The sequence below is a fragment of the Mustela lutreola genome, chromosome 3 (assembly GCF_030435805.1).
Source record: "Mustela lutreola isolate mMusLut2 chromosome 3, mMusLut2.pri, whole genome shotgun sequence".
NCBI lineage: Eukaryota > Metazoa > Chordata > Mammalia > Carnivora > Mustelidae > Mustela > Mustela lutreola.
The window spans coordinates 188,126,188-188,152,664 of NC_081292.1; the positions used below are offsets into that span (position 1 = coordinate 188,126,188).

Consider the following 26,477-nt stretch of genomic DNA (forward strand, 5'->3'; position numbering starts at 1 on the left):
TAATACTTTTTTCATTGAAGTGTCATGAAGAGAAGTGAGAGTTAAGGTGTCATAAGGCTGGAAGAGGGGGAAGGAGGAAGATGGCCAAGAATAGTTAAGACCACCTGCAGCCTCATGTGGGTGGAAGTAAGCCGCTAAAACTCCAAAGAAGGGTCCCCAGTGTATCTACATGTGAGAGCCTTCCCCATAGGGCATTTTCTCATTCTCCCCCACACCTCCTCCAAAAAAAAAAAACCAAAATAAAGAGTGTCTCCAGGTAAATAAACAGGAGTGGTGTTGATGATGTCATAAGTTCCTAAAAATTCTAAATAGCTGTGATCCTATATCAAATAAGGTAAAACAAAAGTGGAAAATGAAGGTGGTAGTCCGGTGTGTCTTACTTAACAACGCTGTGTATGAAAAGCATTTTCATAAAATAAGTATTGGTCCAATTACCTCTTCAATTTATGAATCTCTCTTTCTTTTACTCTCACCAAGATACATTTTGTATACGTCCACCTCTCCTTTCAGGCTGTTGCTGTTGCTTTTACCTCACCTACTCTTCCCTGAATCGGGCAGAATCCTCCTGCTTCCTAAGGTTTGGCTTAGATGGTACTGATTTACTTTGATCAGGTTGTATTACTTCTTCTCATGGTTTGCCCACTGAAAAGATGTATGTCATTACTTATACAGATATCAGATGGGAAGTCATTTAGGACTAAGTATAATCAGAATGGGGGGCTATAGAGCATTTATTACTGTTATGATTAGTAAACTTCCTTTTGCATGTGAAGGCTACGACTTTGAATAAAGGGTAATATGTACTGCGTGTTTTCTGTACGCCAGGCCCTCTTCTAAACATTTGAATGTGCTATTTCATTTAAAACTCATCATGATCCCAGGAGGCAGACACTATTATTATTTCCCATATATAGACAGGGAAACTGATACCCCGGCTGTGGAAACAACTTACCTCGGGTCACACATCTTGTAAGGGTCAGAGGCAGGATTTGAATGCAGAAAACTAGGTACAGAAATTGTCCTTGCCTTTTCATTATTTGGTATCTACTCTGGGCCAAAGATTGGGTTGGAAGCTTTTTACTGATCACATTGAAGCCTCACAAACCCCAGGAAGTAGTTATCATCGGTTTCTGAGGATTCCTTAGGTTTGCCAGTAAGTGAAAGTTCTGGGGCAAAAAATCCAGGATACAGTCATGCTACAACAACACCAACCCGATCCCAAATGTCAGTAACATGCCACAAGGAGGGGTCATATTTGACACAGGGGATAGTTAGAACACTTTTGTTCAAAAGGAACGTTGAACATGTTATCAGCTTTGCTTTACACCTTTTGATTTTGTGGGCTATTTTTCATAGAATTGATGTCTTGTTCATCACGGGGAAATTTTCTAGTGTATCAAGGTTATTGTTAATGGATTCAATATAGTAGACAGTAAAGAGGTATCCTAAATTGAGGTTATTAAGGGGTAGAGGGATTGCCAGTATTCACTAGTCATCAGAGCCAAGTCTTATGACCTAGACTTGATCTAGGGTTGCTCTGGAAACAGAGGCAGGCATTTTCTTTGTTTTTGCCTAGTAAATTCCTTTGTTTAAGCTAAATGTATCTGAAGCCTTTCATATTTATTGTTTGCCTGAACTGCCCAGAACACTTTAATCATGGAAACAATTATCTGGCCACTGGATGCCAGTCTTGCTCAACCACAAGTCACAGAATGGGACTTCCTATGGCAATGTAATATCAGCCAGTTAAAGAGCATTATTGCTATTATCGACTGTGGATTTATGCCTTCAGACAGTTTTTCTTGATGAACACAATCCCTCCACGGGAGTTGCACTTGCTGAGGGCAGGTAAGGTTGAAAAAAATATGTAAATAAATGGTTAGCACTGTATTTTTTGGTATCTTTTACTTTCAACAACCTGCTATAGAAATACTTTTTTTCTCTGCTTAGTGTACTGTAGCTGACAGTCTTCCTTAGTTATCAGCTAATGTTGCAGAGTAGGACCAAATGAGGTGTCATGGCCTTAAGCTATTAAAGGGGCCTCTTCATCCTAACAGAGACCCTGCGGTGAAAAGAGTTTGAATGAACAGTCACTAGAATATTATTCAGACTCACTAAGTACTGCATTGCAGATTGAAAGAGTTACATTGCTTCTCCGTTTACATTAGGTGCAAATACTGAAAAATAACTGTATTGTGTACCTTTTAAAAGCAATATAAAAAGTGTGTGTGTTTGAAAAGATCAGACAAGTTTGGGAGTAAAAAGCTGAAGTAATAAATAAACATGAGGTCAGTTTAGGAACAACCATAATTGCTTCCTATGACAAGATTTGCATAGCAAACACTTCTGATTAATGTACAGTGAAGGCCACGGGAGTGGGAACCAACTTCAGTATCTTTCCAGGATCTGTGCCTTCCAATCTTGAAGGTATAGTTTGAGCCAGCACAATTAGTCATTGTTTACTGAAAGGCAGATAGAGCCACAGTTCCTATTTAAATATTTGAAATAATTATATTTATCTTGACAGCTATGTTGATTTTATTTATGTGGCTAAAAAAAATAAAAGTGCCAATTTTATATTATTGGTAAATTTCATTCACTTCAAATATATATAGGAGAGAGGCAGGGAGTTTCATCAGGATGACTTTTCAAGTCACAGTTTTGAATATATAATACAACTGCATATATGCATAAAATATTTTGATTACCTAAAACATGTATTTTTAATTTTTATTTTAAAGTATAATGTTTTTATGGTCTGCCTCTTGATTGCTTTTGTAGTTAATACTCTGCTCTCATTGATATTTGCTGACCTTACTTAGGGTAGTGAAATGCAGTGCTCATAAAATCTCATTTTTATTTTCTTCCTTCCTCATTTAAAAATAAAAGTATACTTTTCTTTTTTTTTTTTTAATGTAATCTCTTAGAAGAGAAAATTTGGGAAAGGATAAAAGGAAGACGTTATACTTCTAGAAATATTTAGAGTTTTTAAGTGTCAGATCATACTACACTGAAAAAAGGCAATAGAATACTAGTTATTTCAGATAGAAGGAAGTAAAAAAGTAATGTTTTTCATATCTAGCAAAAATTGGGGTGAAACTATGGACATATGCATGTACCTATATATAAATGTGTATGTCAGTGGCTAATATGTATCCATTTTATAGCAAATAGTAGAAAGTAAGGTTATGCTTAAATGTAATCCCATTAAGACTAAATAAAAATGACTTTTGGATGCAGGGGTAAATACTCTCACTGACTTATGGTCCTTAAATAATACTCTGTTAGAGTTATGATTCAAAGAACACAATGACAGTATTTGGAACACTTCTGTAAAGAAATAATGGAGATGGAAAACATCGACAATGATCATTATTTTCCAGTGTAAGGCATAACCTCTTCTCTAGCGTGTTGGGGAGTTCCTGAGTAGAGTGATAAGTAGATGCAGTAAGACAAGTAGTGATTCCATTTGTCTAAAAGTGTTCATTTAACAAAGTCACATTAAGCTGTATGAAGCAGACCTCTCTTACTCTATCTAACAGACAACAATAAATTATCACAATTGTTTTATTTTCTTCTAGTATTTGATTAGACAAAGAACATTTTTCTTTCTGTATCAGTGTTTACCTGAAATGACTACACAGAAAGAATGTGGTCAGTATGCATGTCTTAGCTAAGATAAATATTAATACCTTACATCATAATACCTGTTAATATAATTTCCTTGAAAATATACATAAAATACACAAGCTGTCCATGGCAATACTTCATACAGTGTAAGCAAATATTACAATGTAGTATTTAGTGGAATGTTTCTTCATTCAACAATTTACACTGAGTAATACCAATTGCTTATAAATTAGTTTTATTTTAAAAGCAAGTTAGCGTCATAATGGAAAGCCAGAACAGTATGTAATATGGCATCATATCCTCTTCATATAATGATTTTAAATAGACTGTATATTTGGAAAAGTCTATGCTGTTTAAAAAATTGTTTAAGTAGGGGCCTCTGGGTGGCTCAGTGGGTTAAAGCCTCTGCCTTCCGCTCAGGTCATGATCCCAGGGTCCTGGGATTGAGCCCCACATCATGCTCTCTGCTCAGCAGGGAGCCTGCATCCCTTGCTCTCTCTCTGCCTGCCTCTCTGCCTAATTGTGATCTCTGTCTGCCAAATAAATAAAATCTTAAAAAAAATTATTTAAGTAAATGTTGACAATTATACTTAGGTAAAATTTTTACTGAACAAAAAATACTTCTCTAACTTTATATAGCTTTAGATTTTTTTAGATTTTTAGATTTTTTCCTTATTAAAACTGTTTTAAGTTGATGTTCTTACCTCAGATTCAAAATATTGTCCAGTCTGACCTCTTTCCCTATCTTAATAAAATTAAATTGGATGCTGCTATTTTTTTGCACCAAGTACAATATTATCAGCTGTTGGGATGTTTGTATCTTTCTTACGCCATATTGCTTTTCTCTAGTAGCACATTACTAATATGTTTGTTGTATCAGCAGTTTCAAGGGTTTCATTCAAAGGGGATGTGAATCAAACTATAGTCAAGGCTGTTTTTTTTCAAATGATAATCTAAGACCTCATAAGCAAAGATATACTAAGCAGAGTTTGTTTTTCTAGAATCTTTACAGATCTTTACAGCCAGTCAAAAGGAAAAAAACATTTATAGATCAGTCACTATAAGTTAAAAACCATCCTTCTGTAGAAAATACATAAAAACACCATTTATCCTTTTATTAGTGCTTTCTCCCTTGTCATCAAACATGATGAAAAGTTTAACTTCTGCCATTTATTATAATTCTTTTGCTACTACTTTGTGTGACTCAGTAATTTGGGTAGCTTCTCTGCGGGGCCCATTTCTTTGAAATGTTTTGAAACATGGGATATTCTCTTAAGATGCAAAACCTGGGAAATTAGAAAACTGTGATTCATTAGGCTCCAGGACCAAGAAGAGAACCTGGCAGATGTCTTGGGCCTCATGACAGATTTTTCAGTGATGAGGAGAGGCTTGGTTGGGGCAGACACCAAAGACTTGGAGAACTATACTGAAGAAAAGGGAATGGAGTAATACTCAGAGATAATAGATCAGGCTATTCAAGTGTTGAAAGAAGATTCAACATTTTTAGGGCCCTTTCTGAACTATTTGAGCTTTTTTTTTGCTGAAGCTATGAAGATTCATCCATTCCTATACAAATCTGAGATTAAGAAAAAAAAATACAGTTTCTAATAGATTACATTAGTTGACTATTTGGCAGGAATTCAAGAAAAATTCTAAGAACTCTTTGTGACCTTAGAATAACAGCTATTTTCATGTGCATGGCAAATGTAACTTCTTCAGATTCTTTTGAGAAATCTATGTCTTAGCCATAACATGATCAAGCTCTTTGCCAAGTTAGCAGTACAGAAAAAAGGAAGTACAAATAAGAAGCTACCTGAAAAATAAACTAACAAACTTTTTCTTGGTTCAGATTTTAGACCAGGTACAATCATAGCCTCAATAAGTAACTTCACTAGTTAACTCATTTATAAATATATAAACATGCAAAAATAAAAATGTCCTTTTTCTTCTTAGTTTATAATTGGCAACTGTTACTGAAGTTTTACTTTATCTAAAAATTTACAAAACAGTAGAAAAAGCTATGTGGGACATAAGAACTTAGTTTAAGAAGATATATAAAGCAGATACACAACAGGAAAAGGTTTCACTTGGAAAATCATTTTTGCATAACTTTGTTGGAAAAGACTACTCTGTCCACAGGGCTGAAATTGGTTTGCAGTTTCAACCACAAACCAAAAAATGTCTGTAAGAACTTGGACAGACACTGGTGAATGAACATAAAAGCAACACAGATTTAATTTATTTATGTTCAGTCCCTCCTCCTTAGCACTTAAAAAATTAAGGCTTAATCACACACATAGACAGAAAATAACACTTACTAACCAAAATGAAAATATTCTCAGGGAGGTCCTCGTTGGATGTTAAATTCACTAAGGTAATAACAAAAACATTTCTTTTGTTACGGTATAGTCACGCACTTAAAAAAAAAATAGTTTGAACTTTTAAAGCTATTTTTTAGCTTTAACACATTGAACATTACCAGAAATATCAGAGAATTTCAGAACTCTGAGGGTTAAGAAGATGTTATTTTAATTGCTAGTTAGTAAACAAAAACCAGTTAAAAAATACTACCAGTACTGCATCTATTATCTGCTTCACTGTCATAATACTGAATCTGATTGGCATTTACCAAAATTTCTTTTGGCCTGATGAAATAGGAAATTCTAAAGTCTTGAGCACTTCACAGTAATGTAGTGAGCTTATCTGAATATTTCCTAAGGCTGTGGTTGTGTTGTTTGCTCCAGATGAAGAAGTGGGTAAGTGGGGACAAGGAGGAAGGAATATAAGAAACAATTAGCGTCTGTGAAAATTATGACTTGTACTTCGTAGGTGATCAGTACATCATAGATTCATGAAGCCTTAGATTTGGGACCTAACAATCCCTTCGTCTAAAGATGAGGCAAAGGGCTCGGGTATATGAAGTGAATTGCTTGTGATCACAAAATAACTTAGAAAGATGAAGACGATAATGGACAGGGGGTAGAGAATTAGGATCCTATCCTATTATTTTTGAATGTTCAGGAGAAGAAAATTGATTTATGATCAGATTTTGTTTTCTTTTCTTGGTTGATATTTGTCCCAAATTTATATTTATGGCCAATAGCAAAATGGCTAAAGCAGCAAGCTCTAATCATACTTTTAGGGAAGTCTTAGAAACAAGCTGGAGAGTGGAGTGATCTAGAAGACTCTGGTCCAAAGTGATATATCTAATTCAACATTGAACTTGGAGATCACTGTGTTCCTCCCCAGTAGCATTATCCCACCAGTAGCATTCTGTCACTCATGACGTCAAGATTCTCCTTGAATTCTATTATGAATAGAAAACAGGAACTAGGAAGTGCCATATGAGGAAGTAGCAAAGACCAAAGGAATCTTTATGTTGGGGTTATGGCTTTAGCCAAGGAAAGCATGAGAAAATCTGAAGGGAAATTGGAGAATTGGGGCCATAGCAAGGTATCTTCCTCAAGAGGCATGATGGCCTATATGATCTCACTGAAGTTGGACTCCTTTTACGGTTTCATTGTGTTCTGGTTTCAGGTAACACATAAGAAATTGAACTAACTTAAGAAAAGGGGGATTCAAATAACAAAGCCCCACAGAAAAATTTTGAATATTCTTCAGACCTTCAGAAAGAGCATGTGCTACTTTTTTTTTTTTTTTAAGATTTTTAATTTTATTTATTTGAGATAGAGAAGGCAAGCAAAAGCACAAGTGGGAGAGAGGGGGCAGTGGGAGAACGAGAAGCAGACTCCCCACTGAGCACGGAGCCTGACACAGGCTATATCCCAGATCCCTGGACTGGATTCCGAGGTCATGACCTGAGCCTGAGTGGAAGGCAGTTGCTTCACCAACTGAGCCAGCGAGGTGCCCCCTCAAGGTGCCATTTTAAATGGCACCTTCATTCTTTCTCAATGCAGCCTGGTCATACTTGTCTAAGTAATACGTTGGGTTACTCAGATTTGTTTTTTTTCCAATTTGAAAATAATAGCAACATATTTTTGTTAATCTGGCTGATAAAGAATTATTGTAAGGATACGTGGAAAGGTGAAGAAATAAAAGTATCCATTTCAGAAATCCCCTAGCAGTCATAGAGGATTTAGTGTGCTCTGTCCACATCCCATAGCAAATATCCCCTACTCTGGTGTTCCTTTCTTACGATGACTCAGTTGAGATGGGAAACCAATGAGACCAGACACAGAAAAAATAAACTGTTGACTCTAGCTCATGGCTTTTACATTCTCACTTTTCCAGTTGTTCCACACAGGGTACTAGCTTCCTAGCTAAGTCTCTGTAGTCTCATAATCAAATTATATAAACTGGACTGTGATTGAGTAGACCAGTCACCATCAAAAGCAACAGAAGATGCTTTTGTTGGGTAGAACTTTCATGCCAATTCATTTTATTGACTGCTCATCAAATATCCGACTTCGACTAGATAGCAATCATTGTTTCAATCGGAATCCCCCTCCCCCATGGGTATGCAAGGTAATTTAATTGGTGGTGGCCTTGCACAGACTGTCAAGCATCCAAACAATTTTAGACTATTGTTTTTTACCAGTGAATATTAATTGAAATCTCTCTTTTGCCAAGTTATTGTAGATGCATGGGTGAGACAACGATATATAGGAGAATTCCTACAGAAGATCTATAAAATTGATGAAGAAGAAAAACTATCACAATGGACACATGTAGAAAAACAGCAACCTAAATTATCCGTAAATTTTTTCCTCAACTTAAGCTAAATACACAGTTTCTTCAACTTCTTATAACATAACTGTTATCAGAAACAAGACCTTTTTAAATATAGAAACTTAAACTTTCCCCAAAGCAGGAAGGTTTTTTGTTTGTTTATTTTTGTTTTTAAACACTTAAGTTGTTACTCTAGGGACAGAAGGAAAGTTTTAAAAATAAGTAGAAAGAGAGGTGTTTGAGCATCATCACCAAGAGCAGAAGCAGATTTAAGGAAAGGAGACTGAGAAGATATTGAATGAAAGGAAAGAAAATAAGAGAGGGAGGGTGATAAAAATAGAAAGCAAAGATAATCCCAAAGAGCAGTGCGCACAGTTCTGAAGCAATCAGTACCACTCTGGTCAAGTCACCATCGTCTGTTCTGGGTTTAGTTTCTTCAGGCACCAGGCTGCTTCTGGGTGAAACAGCATTCTCAGCTTGCTTGGCCTCCTCTCTGGGCCTGTGCCTTGCTGTGGGCCTAAGAAAGGGAAGGCTTTAGGTTTCTGGGATGAGGCTTCTGTTTTTCTCTGTTCTCAGCTCCATGAGAATTCTTGAGGGACAAGGCTACAGATAAACGATGTGGGGGCTGGATGGGAAGGTCTCAAGTGAGAAGTGAGGTGGCTTGATTTTTAAGGTCCCCTGATACTTTTTATTTATATATTTTCTGCTTCTAGAGAAAAATAAAATGTAAAATAGTTCATACATAGAATGCCTGTGCAAATACCAAACCAATAACCTACTACCCCCAGGAGGTGCTGGCCTCTGCCCAGCGTACAGTTTCAGAGCTGTAAAAGGCAAGGGATATGTACACGGATATGACCCAATCTCAGGATATATATATATATATTTAATCAAGAAAGGCAAAGGAACTCTTATAGTCAGCAATAAACTGAGTTTTGGGGAGTGTGGACTTGCCGAGTAACAATACAGAAAGAGCCTAAAGTTGGGTCCACTGTAGTATAAGTCTAATCATCTGTGTTGGTTATGTCCTGGCATGGCCTTCAGTTGAACACATTGAACAGCTGAGGAGTGGGACAATTTCTAGGCTTGAACCACATTCATGGCTTTGGACGAGAATCTGCTCAATGGCAATGACCCCCAAACCAAGTTATCCTAGAGTCCAAAGAAAAGGTGAAAAGACAAAGTCTGAAAATCAAAGGATGTAGCTATGCAAATGTGGTCCGTTTGGGAGGGTGAGAATGGTGGGCGAGATGGCATAGTTGGGAAAACAGGTGATTATATTCCCAGGACCACCTAACCACCAGAGGCTAGGTTGCTAAACCAGTAAATTATTTTGAGTGTGGAGCTCAGGAAGGGATAGAGAAGGGTGAAGGCCTTATGCTTGAAGCAACGTTTTCTTTTCTTCTATTTCTAGGTCCAGTCTGTGGATGAACACGGTGGGACAATAGAGAAAATGATGATTTTCTTGTAAAAAAAAAAATACAGACACACACACACACATATGTATATATATACACCCATAAGCCACTCTCTGGTGGTCTCCACACTCCGCAGGCCAGCTGTCTTGGGCCTCCGTTTCAGTCTGTTGTCTCGGGTGAGCCCTTTAAATCCCGCTTCCCCCCGCCCCCACCAGCACGCGCCCGCTCCCAGACAGGTGTTTTCCCAACTCCTGAGACTGAGAATTTTGGGGAGTATCTGAGCCAATAAGATCTCCCTTTAGGGTGGGGGCGGGGGAAAAGGCGGGACTAGTTGGGTCAGAGCGGGGGCGGGGTTTTCGCGGCTGAGCAGAGCCAGCCTGGTTGCGTGGAGGGTTGTTTTATCCGCCCCCCCCCACCTTTTTTTTTTTTTTTTTTTTTTTTTCCCCCCAGTCCCGGAGTCTTATTAATTTCTCTGTGGGGCTGCAGCTGGAGACCGCGGAGCGTTGGAAATGACGCTCGGAGCTTTAATTACCGCAGCCGCCGGACAAGTGTGAGGAAAGCTGACAGGAAAAAGAAGGACAGGATCGGGGGAGAAGCGAGAAGCTTCCCCCCCACCGCCCTCCCATTCCCTCCCAATTTGGACTGGAGGTGCAAGGAAACTAAAAAGGGAGCCGAACATAGCCCGGCAGGGGGGAGAGGCCGGAAACCTACCGCCTCTTTGCAATCAACTTTTTTTGGAAACCTTTTTCCCCCTTCCTTTTTATTGTTGACCAACCAGTGAGAGAAAGTGAGGAGGGAGCGAGAAAGCAGAGGCTCACACGGGAAAATAGCTGCACAGTCCGGCCCGGAGCCCCAGGCGCACACACTCGAGCACACTCCCACCCGCGCACACCAGCGCGCACACTCACCCCCTCCTCCGGTCCCCGGCCCTGGACCCGCGGGCGCTGACTCGGTCGCCCCGGCTCGGAGCGGGTGCACCGCGCAAGTCGCGCGCCGGTTCCCCTCGCGCCCCCAGGCGCGCCCGGCTGAGGGATCTCCTCCGCGTGCCCGAAAGGGGATATGCCATTTGGACATGTAATTGTCAGCACGGGACCTGAGACTTCCAAAAAATGAAGCTGGCGACAGGACTGTGGGTCTGGGTGAGCCTTCTCCTGGCGGCGGGGACCGTCCAGCCCAACGCTTCTCAGTCAGGTGGGTCGCGCGCGGTTCCTTCTCGCGCTCAGTTCTTGAACCTGCTGCTGCCGGCTCGGCGGCGCCCGGGTGGCTCCCTCGCCCCCTTCGCCCAAACAGAGACCCTCTGGCTCCCAGGCGTGGAGGGAGCACGCCACCCGGGCCTCTTCCTCGCGCTTCCATTCATCCCTCTTTCTGTCCCCAAACTTAACCTTGCTGTGTACCTGTGTTTTATTTACCGTGATAGGTCACGCTGCGACCCTGTCCCTTTTCTCTTCCTCCTTTTTTTTTTTTTTTTTTTCCCCCTTTCTCGCACGTTTTCTGTGAGCCTAAGCGGGATCCCTTCTGGCCCCGCCTGTTGTGTGGGACATGGGAGACACAATTCCCGAGTTAAGAGGAGACGGTCCTCCGGCCGTCCGCCCCCCCCCCCCCCCCCGAGAGTAAAAGCTTCCAAGAAGAGCTCGCCGCCCGGGCTTCGAAAGGGCTGAAGTCCCGGGCGGTGTCAGCGGGGCCTCTTGAGAGCGGGAGGGCGGTGGGGCGTGGAGCTCCGAGAGCGGCGCTTTGCACCTGTGTGCGCTGCCGGAGGCTTCTGCGTCCCCCGTCGCCCAGAGCTTGCGGGGGTCAGACTCGACTTGAGCCCAGCCTGGGCAGCTGGAGCGCGGCAGGAGGGCGCGCCTCGGCCGGAGGGCACAGAACTCCGGGCCTCCTACGCCGGCGTCCCGGAGCCTTCGCCCCATTGACTTGAGGGAGCTTGCTTGCCTGCGTGCTCTCTTTAAAAAAAAAAAAGTGGCGGGGGACGGGGGGTTGACGGGTTGACATACTCGAGCCGGGGGCCCGGCCTTCCCGTCGGTTGCTGTTTGGCTTCAGGAAGAGTTCTTCCTGTAGTTCAACTTGCTATTGGCCGGAGTCCCTCCAACTTCTCTGTTTACTGCCCGGCGCGGCTGCCGAGCCGACCCGTTGCGCGAATTGATTTAACCCGAGGCGGGCGCGACTGCGCTGCCACTGTTGGCAGGAAAGCTTGAGCCCCAGGTACCCGGACACGCGGAAGGCTAATTGACCCCCGAGAGGCAGCCGGGTGGGGCTGGCGCACCGCAGCCGGCAGGGCTGACGACGGCACCTGCAGTGCGAGGTTGCTCAAAGTTTCTGACACTTGAGTTTCCTGGGGATGAAAGTGGGACAGGAAAAGGACTGAGGACCGGTGTCTGATGCAGCCAAAGGTGGCCGTTTGGAGAGCGGGGGAGATTTCCGGAACCATCCGGGGCTGGTCGCGGGAGCGTGGGAGGCAGCTAGAGGAGATAAAGCCCCCGAGAGTGGCGATAGGAGAGTTTCAGGCCCCCGGAGGGTGTCCTTCTGACCTCACCGAGAAAACAACGCGCTGTGGTTTTTCCCGCTCCGCCCCCGCCGCCTACCCCTCCTCGCCTAGTAAATAACAAGTTGCAATCCTCGAGCCTTTTAAAATGACCTTCGAATGCCACCAGTGTGCGCCGTTTGTACTAGCCTTTTGCACCCTCCCAAATACTCCGAAATTCTTCATGCATACCAGGTCCCGCGCTCCAGCCACCTCCGGAATTACACCAACACGGACTTGAGATTCCAAGCGGCCTCTTAGATACATCCCTTTTTATCTCCCTCCCCACTCCGAGTCCCTTCATATTTTCCCTCAATGGGTTGATTATGCACATTGACCCATTCAAAAGCATTTGCTACCGACATGCAGACTTAGCCGAGAGGAATTTCTACGAGGCAACCTACTGGGGGCTGTCTGGTTCAGCCTCAGCCACTGGAGGACCCGGCTCCGAGTCCGCGGCAATTTGGTATTAACTGTGTGGCTCAGGGTTGAGCTATGCCGAAAAGCCCTTTTCAGAATTTCTGCAAAGAATGTAATCCAAATTAGTTCTGCAGCTGTCCTCTTCCTCGTCTCAGGCGACACCGCCTCGCGCCCTCGCTGGTCTCTTCTCGCTTCCCCCCGCGAATTGCCAGACCCACAAGTGAGCCCATTTAGAACGCGAGGATTAGCGTGCCATTGTTGTTCCGTGTGTGACTCTGTACTTGAAATTCTAGGGGCACAAAGGCGAGTCTCACTTGTTCAAAACACAAAGTGATCTAGATGAAAGGGCCGCACAAAGAAAAGCTCTCGGGTGCATCCCTAGTATAATTGCAACACGCTTGCTAAGGTGATCCACTGGAAACTGCAAATGCCCCCGGGGACTTCTTTTTTTTTTTTTTTCACCCTATCCCACCCCCACCCAGCCGCACCTGGCAAGGAAAGTTCAGCTGGGTTTAATATAGTGCTTTTGCAAAACCAAGTTACTGTCTGGAGTGTGAGTGAGGCTGTGTGTGTCTGTGGCTGTGTGTGTGAGGCTCTGTGTTCCCAAGTAAATACATATTGCGTGTCTCCCTTCTCGCGGTTAGCAGTCAGTAGCAGTTTGGAGGAGTTTGTTTTGGTCCAAATGAGAAATTAAGTGCGGATAAGTAAACTAAGCTGCCAGAGGGCGACAAGATGTTGAGTGAATTGCTTTTAGATGAAACAAATTAAGGAAACGAGGGAAGACAATCTGCTTCTCGCATTATTAGACACGCTTGGAGTTCAGGGGAAAGTGGCATATTTTTGAAATGCTAATTTCTTAAGAAGCAGAAGGAATGCACCTTATTTACTGCTCTATGTGAACAGAATAAAGATACGGGTGGGGGGACCATTCCTTGTATAGATCTAAGATATTTATTAGAACAATTGTAATGGAAAAGGATCTTTTTTTTTTTTAATTTTCTCCTCTTGCTTGGGAAAAGAAATCAACTTTAGAGAAGACAATTTTTAAATGTCTTAAGAATTTTGTTTTATTTCCAGTAATTCATTTTATCTCGAAATAGTATATATAGCCAAAGGCCATTTATATGACTATTATAAAGCCTTTACCACCAAAAGAGATAACTTCAAAAATCATCTTTTCCTGACATGATTAAAAAATAGTATCTACCTTTGTATTGAAATGCAATATATAATATTGAAGCAGTGCTCTTACATACCTCAATAGATATGGGATAAACAAGTTCAGTTTCCATTTCTTATTTGCAAGTAACTTAGTTCTGCTTTTCATACTATAAAATAACACCGATTTTTTTCCCTATATATTTAAGAGAGATCTTCAAACTTAAGGTCAGTTTCTATACATTTGAGAAGAAAAAAGTTAATAAAACTTAGATAAATGATGAAAAAGATCTTAAATACAAATACATAAATACAGGAAAAACAAATCTTTCTTACACATGTTTACTGGAAGCACACCCACGGGATATACTGTTTTATTTTTTTTTCTCTTAGCTTTGAAGTTCTTATGTATGTAAAAAGAATCATTTTAGAAGAAGGTATTTTTTTCTTCAGAATGTTTCTAAACCAATTTATACCTATTATAACTGCAGATAAGTTGAAAATACTATAATATGGACCGTTAGGATAAAATTGAATGACTGGTTGTGTCATGATTCCTCATCTACTGATTTTTTCCCCACTTAAACTAAACTGCTTTTATTCTAATCATTTGTGCATAGAAAAATCAATTTTTAAGAAAATCAGTACTTAGTGCTTTATATATTTTTTCATTTAGTCATGGGAAATGTGTCTTAATTAAGAAATTACATTAGAATATTTACCAGGGCATGCACTTCATGGAAGATTTATGTATTTTTTACACTAACCTGAACACACTAAGTTTGCATTGACTGATTTTTAGAGTTTGCATTCATTTGAGGCAAAAATCATATTTCCTCCTTAAAGTGGATTCAAATATTTAGTATTCATGAGCTTTCATGCCTTTAGTTCTTAAATAGAGGTACTATTTATCATGTCTTATGCATTCACACTTTCTATTACTGTAGATTCTTTCTTTACATCTTATTATTTATTGAGTTTACACATGTGAATATATATATTTTCCCCTCCACCACCAAGTGTATTCTTTTTGTGTGTGTGCCTTCCCAGCAACCTGCCACTCAGCCACTGCAGGAGTCCTCTGAGCCAGTTTTCATTCTTTCTTTCTGATAAATCTGATATGGCTGGTTGGCTGGACAATTGCAACCCATTCCATTGCGCAGATTTATTCCTGAAAGAAAATAAAAAGGCATCGATCCAAGATCACTAGCACATCTCAGAAACCCTGACTCCAAGGCCAGATCTTTCTACAGAGAAGTCCCTTCTTCCCTCTTTCAGACCCCTCTTGACCAAGGATAGAAGGTAGACTACCCCCTTTTAAGAAATACCAGGGATGTAAGGAATTATGCTCTAAATATTCTCTGAAGCCTTGTGATTAGAACCACCTTAGATTAATGACTATGCAAGGTGCACATTTTAGATAATAAATTGAATGAGATTGCCTTAAACATTGCAGTGCTTTAAAGTGGTGTCATATTTATATTATTTCAAGCCAGTTATTAAGAAAATTTAAGATATTAAAAAGAGCAACAAGTTTTTGCTTTATTTTACAATGTTCTGCTGCTGTTGGATATCTATGTGTAATTTGTAAGTGCCCGAAACATAAATGAAACAAATGATCCAAAAAGATGTTCTTTTACCTGCAACCTTGTTGGCACTTGCTGCTTGATTTCACCCTTTTGAGAGATACTGCTTTATAAAGATGTTAATATTTACATTAAAATTAGCTTATGCATGTTCAAACCTACAGCTGTTCTACAAAAATTAATTGTCAAGCATATTCCACTGTTATCTTTTATAATGATCTGAGTATGTATTCAGGGCAGAATCTAATCATATTATAAGCTTTTCTTCAGGTTATATCATTTTAGGAATGTTCTGCTGTGTTACATTTGACCATATGGAGCAAAACTGCATGTTACCTAACACTCATTCTCTGGATTATTTTAAATATTGGGCACTTGGAGTAAAGCCATACTTTTCACGCTTTCTCATGCAGTTGTTGACTGGAGTTTACAGTTTATACTGACAATTCCTTAATTTTCTTTATTATTACTTTTTAATGAAAAGGTCCTACATTGATGTTTCCTGAGCCTGTAGCTGTGCTACCTACTTTGAAGGACACATTAACTGCCCGTTTTGTGGTTAAGTTTGACATAGGGCATGGCTAAGTGCTTTCAATCAGTATTTCTACATTGTGGGGACAAATTCCTCCAGTTTTTTATTAATACCTTGAGCATTCACTCCATGTCTTTGTGACTTGGCTTCTGTGCCTGAGGGGAAAATGTATGTAATATACTCTACTTGTCCATTGTATAGCAGTTTTCTGAAAACTGGCTTTAAAGTCTTCCCTAATATTGAGATACATTCCAGTAACAAGTTAATTGTTATATTTAAAAGTGTATGCACATGCATATATAAATAAACACAATGTAACATAATGTAAACTTTCAGCAGACTACCTCTGTCTGAAGAAAACCTTTTGGTCATTAAACCAAAGCATTTGTACTTGAAATCCATTTCCCCAAGATATTACTTTTCAGAATTGCTCTGTGGTCTTTTTAGATTTCATTGTAGATATCTTTTTCTCTCTTTCTGAATTCTTGATAATTCTGTCATATTTATTATACAAATTGGCCTATTTTCCAAATCTTTAATCAAAGCTTTGAAGTCACTTTCTTGTTTTCATATTTGACACTTAAACTAGTGGTTCCTATTTGTATTAAATTTTTTTGTATTAATTTTTTAGGAGGGAAGAGAATGGTCTTCAATTCAATATGCGATTGAATTGTAGAGTGTTTTTTTTCTTTGAACATATAGTAATTGTTTTACAGTGGTTTTCATTTTAAGTGATTACTCTGCAGGCCCGTTGCTTTGCACAAATCCAGGGGGCAGCAGCCACATAGAATTTAATGGGAATAGTGCACACCTGAACTGTGGGTTGCGATACAGCAGCCCTGCTGTTGTGTGATGCTACAGGGGAAAGCACTAAAAGTTAGAAGAATTGGATTCTGGTCATACAATCATTTTCTAGGTGATCTTGGGTTAGACTTCTTGCTGTGTGTCTCAGTTTTCTGAGTCTCTATTAGGGTGGCTAAGGTGATAACCTAAATGGTTAACATCTTGAATTTTGAAATAATTCAGTTAGACAGTAGCATGGTGTTTAGAGCTTTTAGAAAGAGAAATCCTTTGGTTTTTAATTAATCTTGTTAGTGGATTTCTTTTCAAGTGAATTCACGTGTGTAACCCTGGTATCTAAAACAGGTAAAGGGTGGGGGTGGTGGTGGGGGGAGCTGCTTCTCTTAAAGCTGCAGCTAGATGATAGCTTTGTGCTCCCTGACTTTGTCACTCCCCCTCTTTCCTTCCACTATTGCCTCCACTCTCCTGTGCTTACTTCACAGAAATCTAGCACTAGTTAGAAGCTATTTCATGCAGTCTGATCATTTTTTAAGTGAGGAACCTGTAAGCATGCAGAAGTGAGATGATGTAAGGTAGCTGACAGCTTCTGACACCAATATCATTTTCCTCGACACACAAAGAAGTACTTGAAAATTTAAGTTGTGGACACTTAAAAAAAAAACACAAATACAAGGTAGTTTTGCTTTAAAAGAGAATTGCAAAGTTGAAATGAAAACAAATGGATCAGAACTATAGGCCTAACTATCCTACTGAGAAGTTCTTTTCAAGGGGAAGACCGTGGGATCATCATCATCCTTAATTTATATTTAGGAAATAATCACTGATTGCATTTATAGCTTGCCACGCATTAAGATTAAAAAAAAGAATCGAGGGAGTGTTGATTCTGAAAGTCACATAAGAGCATCTGCACTTTTATCTGTATATAGTAGCGCCTTCAAGGTTTTCTTTTACCTGGGACTTTATAAAGATGACCAAGAAGAAGAGAATGGTTATATCTCTGTTCTATGTTAAGTAGTATACAAGTTTAAATAAAATGGCTTATAAGGAATAGACAGTGAGTTTGCTGGTTAGTTGGTGGGGACCCTTAACCAGCAAATCCTGGGGATATTTCAGATTCTTCCAGGCCCTTCCTTGGACCAAGGATCTTTATTTTTTCTACTCTTTATTGGGCTTTCTTTCTTCAGATCTCTGCTAAGATCGCAGTTATATTCTTTGATTAAGTATATAAGCTAAGCTTTAAGTATTAAAACTTTATAAATATATTTCTGTGGCACATTTGCCTCCTTCTAGAAGATGCTGCCTGTGGACCTTGTTACTTTGCAGTGTTGTTGATTTCGCCTTAACGCTTTCTGATTGTCTCTGTCTTTCCGTTAAGTGCCAAAGCTTTCTGGGATTTGATTAGCATTCTCAGGGGCCATAGAGACAGAAGGGAGGTTGGAAACTTGTTTTGACAGGAAGAGTCACTTCCTGTTAGGAATCTGAGATGAAAATGAACCCCCCGTAAAATATTAACATAGACATGCCATGGGACTTCCTGTGCGACATCATTAAACCTCTCCCGTGAGAAATAGCTCGGGGTCATTACTGTTAATCATGTTATTCCCAATATTGTAGGGGTTAGTGAAGCATACTAAATACCGGCAAGAATATGCAAGACTTCGTTTCTGAGTTTAGGAAGTTAGAGTGATAGGTATCAAGGCTGTATGAATGTTTATATATGTTTCATTTTAAACATAGTGTAAAAGTGCTTAAAGAAAACACAATGAATGGTGAAATAAGCACTCGTGTATTTCCCACAATGATCAGACTTGTAAATAATCCGTTTCACCTCCATTTTTACTGCTCTTCTGACCTTTACTGATGTCTTGTCCCATATACATCCTGTATAGGTGAACATTGAGGTTTTAAGCCTTAAGGATACAAATGGAGATTCTAAACCTGCTTTAACTAGATGCATCTCCTGGTTATCGATGGTCTGCTAAGGATATCTCATGGTTAGGCTGGTTAGGACAGAAAAAAGTGGCAATAGACTCTCCAGGTTCTGTGACTATATCTAGTGTAGTTAGAGCTTCAATAATAAGTAGTACAATTCTCTATTTTAGGATGGTTGCCATCACTAGCAGGGGAATGCCTAATTGAGGTCATGGATGGCAGTGACAATTTTGCTTTAGGCGAACTCTCCTTTTACTAAAATCTGTCTTTGTCATTATTTTGTATTCTTCCCTATAGGATTAGAGAATATGAGAATATGAGTTTCTTTCTATAGGGACCTAAGAAAACCAAATAAAAATAAAACAGAACAGTATTTCTTTTAGTCACACACTTTCCATTTTCAGGAGTTCCTTTTGTCCTATCATGTTGTCTAGAACTAAAGCTGTTCAACACATTTTGGTGTTTTTAAAAGGGGATTCGATTACATAGCTTATCGATTACAAAGCTTATTCCCAAAGATTTTTGTTAACCTCATCTAGTGTTTAAAAACTTCAGAGCAGGGCTATTTCAAGACCCTCTGTACTGGTTCCCTTGCTGATGTCCTCTCACCGCCAAGACTTCATGCCAGATGGCCATCTATAATATATTTTTATTAGCCTACTTTCTATTTGGAAGCCTTCAATGGATTCCTATTGTAAAGTTCAAAGCCTACTAAGATAGCGTTCAGATTTTTAAAAATCCATTCTTAAGAGTTTTCTTAAGCTGTATCCTAAGAACCACACTGACCTAGTCAGTATTCCGTGACTGTGCCTTGCTTGTTGTCTCTGCGTTTGCTTTGCCCCTTTCCTGGAATTCATGGCTCACTTGTGACTCTGCCTGTTCAAGCAGTTGAATCTTTTCAATTCTACCTTAAATCATACCTCTTCATTACATTTTCTTTTCACTGATTAGCTTATAATCCTTATCCATATCTGGCCTTTACTCTTAAGCCACAGTGTAGTTTCAACTTTTTAAGAGCAGGAGTTTTTATGCCCTGCGGAGACAAATGCAGTGCCACATATATAGTAAGCTCTTTAAAAATATTTTTTAAGTGAAAAAATAACATACATTCGCTGAAACAATTTTAAGCTCATTCCTGGGTGGCTATTATTTGTAATTAAACCATATAGTGCACAAAGTAAGCTGTTCTAAAAACATAATTATAGAATTCTTAATAATAGATATTAGACATGTTTATGCTGGGAATTTCTTTAGTTGCTTTCTTAAGCATCCTAGGATATTTCTTTCAATGGATTGTTTCCAAGAATATATCATTTGCCCCCATTCCCATTTTTAGAGTCTGTTCATAATGTGGTACAAAGTATTTCTGTTGGTTTTATTTTTGGTGAGTTAAATATATGTGAATACCATTCTTAAATGTAACTTTTAGTGGCCCACTATTTTTATGTGTCATTACATTGCTATTTCTTATCTCCTGTTTAAAAATTTTAATAAGTGTTTAAGCAGTGAGCATGTACTGATTCTTCAATATATTTCAGGACAGTGTTAGGAACAGGAGGACCTATAAGAAGACTAAGGTGTCAACTTTCTCCTTTCTTTTAAGGAAGGATAGATGAGGCCAATAAAACACAATATAAAAAATACATTACTAAGTAGTTTTCCAAACCTTTGGGAGGCACATTTGCCTCCAGAGAGATGCTAATAAGTATTTCATGAAAAAAGGGTTCCAGACTAAATGTGATATTTTCTATACCTAGATATATGCGATAATACAGCTTTGTTATAACTGAGATTTCTTGGTATCCTAAAATAGACAAATAGACCTGTGCCTACCATTTAAAAGGTGTCCTATGAAGAAAGCTCTTCAGCATAACTAAACTGAAAGGTGACTGGGATTCTTTCAGCTGTTCTTTAAGATGATCTACTCTGCATTCTGAAAATTGGTGAAATGATTATAGTATTTATAGGGTCAGATTCTATGAGTGAAAGATGCTCGTCCAGACATTTCTTCTTCAATTACCAGGTTCTAAGAAAGTCAACCTTTCTAGGTCACTGCAGCATCCTAATTGTACCTTAGTTTATAATGGCTTGAAAGAGTTAATATAACTTTTGAAATTATCTAACAGTCTGGAGAGTAATCTGTTAATGAGAGACTTGGATGTGGAGACGTTAGCACTTCTGTCTGAATTCTCCTGTAACTTTCTTGATTGTTTTTCCTCTAAGAATTCATGAGAAGAGAGTTTGAGTCAGGGATTATTGTTCTTACTTTGTAGATGAGGAAATAGAGATATAAAGAAGTAGTATGTGAGGGTGAAGCCCGACTGGTGCATTAGTCTGGTATGATTACATGTCTGAGCTGTCCTGAGGACCAGTTGGCTCTGCCTTCTGCTTAAGTGACAGAAGCTAGGGATGCCTCTCAAAGGCACGGCCCCTCCACTGTACTTACCACACTGCGTGAGAAAAGGATGTTTAGCACACCAAGTCCTTCTGCCCTCAGGTCAGGAATTCTTTTTGCTTTCCCTGTAGTCATGTGAAGAAACCTGTCCAATAAATCCTTTAGGTTATATTGTGTTTCTCCTTCTCTGATGGACTCTCTGTAGTTCTTTGTATTTTGTATATTAAAGGAAACAATCATGTAAGCTTTGTCTTCTTGAAAAAGCTTCAAAGCAGAGGTATATCCAAGGTTTTGGGCCCTGCACTTATACGATTTTGGGAACTTCTTTTAAAACAATTCAGAAATAAAAATGCAAAAAACAGAGCCTTGTAATGCACCAATGCAAGAGAGGGTCTCTCTGAAGCTAAAACAAAACAAAACAACTTTATGATAACTCTTTCTATATTTAAAAATTATATATTTTAAGAAACAACGTCATTCCTCTTTTACTAAGAACTTTGGGTGTAATTTTAATTATTTTTTTTTTTTACTGTATGTAGTTGGTGTCCACTGTTAATGAAGAGGAACACATTGTTTCAAGAAAAAAAAGACTGTAGTAAAATCACACTGTAAAGCACTTCAGTATGTCTTTTGGTGAAAATATGTGATACATACAGGCAATTTTCAGAATATTTTCTCTAAATATGACTATGCCAAATCCAGGTATATATCTATTTTCTTGATATCATATTTTTAAGTATGGGTCAGGTAATACTGTCCCTTGGACAGTTCTGTAGTTTATAATGTGTGCTTTAAAGGAATCTTGTAGTTTTGGTATGTAAAAGTTATATTACTAAGGCCCTACCCCTTGAAACATATAGCTCTTTGAATTTTTAATCGTTTGTTATTTAGCATGGATAACAATCTGTCGTTGACTTTTACCCTCTGGCTAAGTTAAATGTGGCCATTTTAACTACAGTAGACATTATTACTAGCTGTGAATGAAACTGTGCATCTAAATTAAAATCAGTACTCAGTTCAGATATATGGCAATATTTTAATATATTAACACATTTAAGTAGCAATAACAGGATTGGCACTTCAAGTTACAGTTTTACTATGTAAAAATATCAACTGAGCAGTTACTAATATTTCCCAGTTGTTTAAACTTCAAATTTAGCAGCCCATTATTCCTAGTGATACAGCGAAACCTCTAAAAGTGTACTTAGAATTAATAGAAACTGAAGAGATTGGTATTCCAGTATCATTCTTTAGTGACCTTTTTTTTTTCTTTAAGTACAGGATGAAATTTGAAAGTATAAAAAGCTCTAAGATAAATTGAACTAGACAAAACATTTTATGCAACTGTTGGTGAAAGCGGCATTAGTTATTTCTGTGCTTACTGTATTGCTTGTGGCCAGAATTAGCACACCATGAGCCAGAGAAAGAGATAAGACAAACAGTGGCACGCAGCTAATTTTGTTTAGCAAATTTAGATCTGATACATGCTATTGTACTCCTACAAACTGATTCAGTCACTCTTTGAAAGGTGCAGATGAAGTTTGTCTCCAACAGTTTTAACAGCTTTCACTCAATATTTATAGACTCTATAAAAATAAATTTCTGTATGTACTATATTTCTCACTGGCAGAAGGAGCACTATGAAGGTAGATTTATAAATGGAAAAAAAAAAAAAGGAAAAACAAAAACATTTCAATTGTTCCAGGTCTGCAAAGAATAAAATATGTCAAGACATTCAAATTACCTTTTTTTCAAGGGCATATACAGTCAGTTTTGGGTATTCAAGGATTTTGACTACATGTGAGTGACTCAGAAGTCCCATTATTTTATGTGATTTTGTGATTTGAATCTGACATGTGGTGAGACTCATATTCTGAACTAGTCATTCACCTGCTATATAAGCCAAAATGATAGTATCCACTGTAATTATCAGGAAGTGGTTATAAAACAAAAGAAGCAAGAAACCCAAACTTTGTTTTTTGTAAAAATAGTGCCACCATGCAAAAGAAAATAAATTTTAGTAAAATTTCCGAATGAGGCTGATTTGTATGAAAAAAAAAGTCACAAAATGCGTTACACTTACACTTGATAGAAGCACAAATAAGGGAAAAGCCGGGAGTCTCTACAATTATATCCATAATTTGGGACTATCACAAACATTTCTAAGTCTGTTCTAGCATAGTGAATTATGAGGTGTCTGAAGGTTATAATGTTATTTATATATCTGCTAGAACTTTGTCATGGCTCAAGACTACATTCTCCATAATCAAGCTCACTATAGAGAATAATTCTCACATTCATGAATTGTTCATCTCATCATATTTCCTGTGGTTATTTCAAGGTTAATTTTTGTCAGACAGCTTCTCTCTTGATTAAAGTCGGTAGTAATTGTATATGTGCTGATATAGCACATGAAGGTTTTAAACTAAAGACATCTTTGATTTCATACCAAGTCAAGATCAAATGCTTTCAATGCTTCCTCCTCACGTATATGAAAAATAATGTTTATTCTTAATTTCGACTAAGACTGTGAAGACTTTTCTTCGGTATTTTCAAAATCCTGTGAATCCTTGTGTCGTTTAAGCGTAGGAGCAGAGAAGTATTTTTCATTACTAGGACTATTATTCAAGTGCTATATTCCTTACAATTTTCCTGATTGTTAAAATATTGAAATACATTCTTTCTTGATTGGCTTTCCCAGAACCGCCCCCACCCCCTCTGTCACCCCCTTCTCAGAGTTTCCTGATCAACTAAGGAATTAATACCTGACACAATCATGGACCTGCCTGTTTCTGTTCAGGCATTTGCTGTGATCCATTCTGATGTGTCTTTTTGCCATTATGGTCACTAATAGTTTCCCTATTAGGCTTAGACATTATAAAAGTTTTGCCATACATTTTTAAAATAGTAGTATATGGGGGCACCTGGGTGGCTCAGTGGGTTAAAGCCTCTGCCTTAGGCTCAGGTCATGTTCCCAGAGTCCTCAGCAGGGAGCCTGCTTCCCGCACTGTCTCTCTCTGCCTGCCTCTCTGCCTGCTTGTGATCTCTGTCAAATAAATAAAATCTTAAAAAAAAAAAAAAAGTAGTATAAGAATAGTATCATACTAACTTTGCCACAATTCAGTATTAGCTAGTTTGAAGAAGGCATGGTTCCATCTTAAGTGTATAATAGCACAGGTACTTTCTTATTTGACTCGCAATTTGAAAAGAAAGGGCTTGAAAATGATAGATAGGATGTCATTTGCCTACATACTGAATTCACCTAGGAGAAAAATCACATGAGGGAGGCAGGCCAAAGGACTCAAATAAAGTGGGTACTATGAATTTTCCTGAGAATGGATGTGGATGATGCTGTGGCATTATGTGTCTATAAATTGGGGTGCTCAAGAATCACAACCGTTTGAATTTGTGACTGCTATAATTTATGCGATAATAACCATATTACATGCTTGTATTATTAACCAGAATGAAGTTATCTGGCAAGGTGCCCTCTATCCCATGTGTGTATTAAGTCACTTAAGACATGGGAGTGTTCCTTGGAGGCACCACACATACTGTCTTCATTTCTGGTAGGTAAGGAGAAGAAAATATCCAATTTAACATTTTATGTTTGCATAGTTAAAATGTAATATCATGAAAGAAACTGTGAGTATCAACTTCGTTATGATACTCTTGGTAATTTAGATTTGGACATGTAATTTACTTATTTGTTTTTTGCAAGGAAAACTGTGTTACAACGGAATAATGGAGTACCATTTCCCTTGAAGAGTGATTAAAGAAAGAAGGAGATGCCAAGTATGGAAAAGAGGAGGCTCAGGAAGGGAGCGTGATAACCATCTTCAAAAGTTAGAGGGCCGTTACATAGAACAGGGATTAGCACTGTTCTCTGTAGCCTTGGAGAACAGAAACATTAACAGCTGTTTGAAATTGTAAGGCATCAGATTTCGATTGAACACCATCAAGGAGTTTCTCACAGTTAGTGGAATGGTCTGTCCTGGGACGTAGTTTCTTCATCTGATTTAACTTTCTATGATAAGGAATGAATGAGGCAGCTGAGGAACAACTGGTCATGATGTTGGGAGCGGGGTGGGGTTTGGGTTCAGTGACTTCTGAGGGCCCTTTCCACCCATAGGGTGAGGTCAAATACAAGTACATTGTGCCCAGATATCCTTTCTGGGTCCCCAACAAATAGAACCAATGAAACCCAAACTCCATGTCTCTGTGGCTAGGAGTCCCATGGGGACGCTCTTTTACCATCCTACCACCCTTCATTAGATGGATGGATCTATGAAGGATCTTTTAAAGATTTATTTTCTTATGTATAAGATACTTTGCTTTTGTTTTTTCCCAAGTCTCTATATTAGATATTCATACCTCTGAGCTATGTACTACCACAAATAATTCTCCATTTAAAAAATTGTACAATGTGGAATAAAAGTCTACAAACTTACAATTTTATGTATTTCATTATGCTCCTGGTTTTATGCCACTAGGTATTTACAAGACTGTGTCTAACTGGAGCAGAGGGAGAAATGCATAAGCAGGTGGTGGGGCCTGGACAGAGCAGGGAGTTAGAAATCTGCACCTCCAGGTGTGAGTGGAGGATACAGTGTGGAGAAATAGCAGCGACAGATAAGCACTTTCCTAAAGGGATTGAAAATCAAAAGGTGGTGAAAAGATGAAGTTATGTGTGCATGCCTCACTTAGTTACAAATAAAGTAGATCTTTATTAGCTTGGGAAATATTTTACTTCAAGGCCTTTGACACTTCAATCTCTTTTACTGCTACTTTTGAATCTACCCTGTAAAAAACACGCTAACTACAATTTCCACTTTTTTCTTTTGTGCCATTCTTTTAACATTTTTTTAGGCTTTCCTGATAGGAAAATGGCATTCCTGTCCTGTACTACCTTCAGCCTTACATTGTCCTGATTTACCATCTCTTTTCGCTGGAGGCCATCTGTATCCATTATAATGCCTCCTCTGCACTGAGCACTGTGACTGCTGGTGCTCGCAATGCATTATTTCAGTGTTCCCTAAAACTTGCAAGGCATGTGCTATGAACTCCCATTTTGTAGAAAAGGAAACTGAGACTCATTATATAATTGGCCAAAATCACAAACCCAATCCTCAGCAGGGACAGTATTTAATAATACACTTAAATATTATTGAGAACACTTTAGACTTAGATTTTGGTTACCTATCTTTAAAGAGACAATGAGGGATGCCAGGGTGGCTCAGTTGTTAAGCATCTGCCTACGGCTCAGGTCATGATCCCAGGGTCCTGGGATTGAGCCACATCGCGTAGCATGGCGGGCTCCCTGCTCAGTGGGAAACCTGCTTCTCCCTCTCCCACTCCCATGCTTTTGTTTCCTCTCTCACTATCTCTTTCTCTGCCA

General features: G+C 38.9%; 1 protein-coding gene across 1 annotated transcript in view; it reads left to right on the forward strand.

The window, feature by feature from the left end:
• The first annotated feature begins 10,170 nt into the window (after nucleotides 1–10,170).
• Nucleotides 10,171–26,477, forward strand: part of ERBB4 (erb-b2 receptor tyrosine kinase 4) — a 1,180,328-nt gene continuing 1,164,021 nt past the window's right edge. The window contains exon 1 of the mRNA XM_059168147.1: nucleotides 10,171–10,928. Within this exon, the coding sequence (XP_059024130.1) occupies nucleotides 10,847–10,928 (82 nt within the window). The 5' untranslated portion in view covers nucleotides 10,171–10,846. The remainder of the gene's footprint in view (nucleotides 10,929–26,477) is intronic.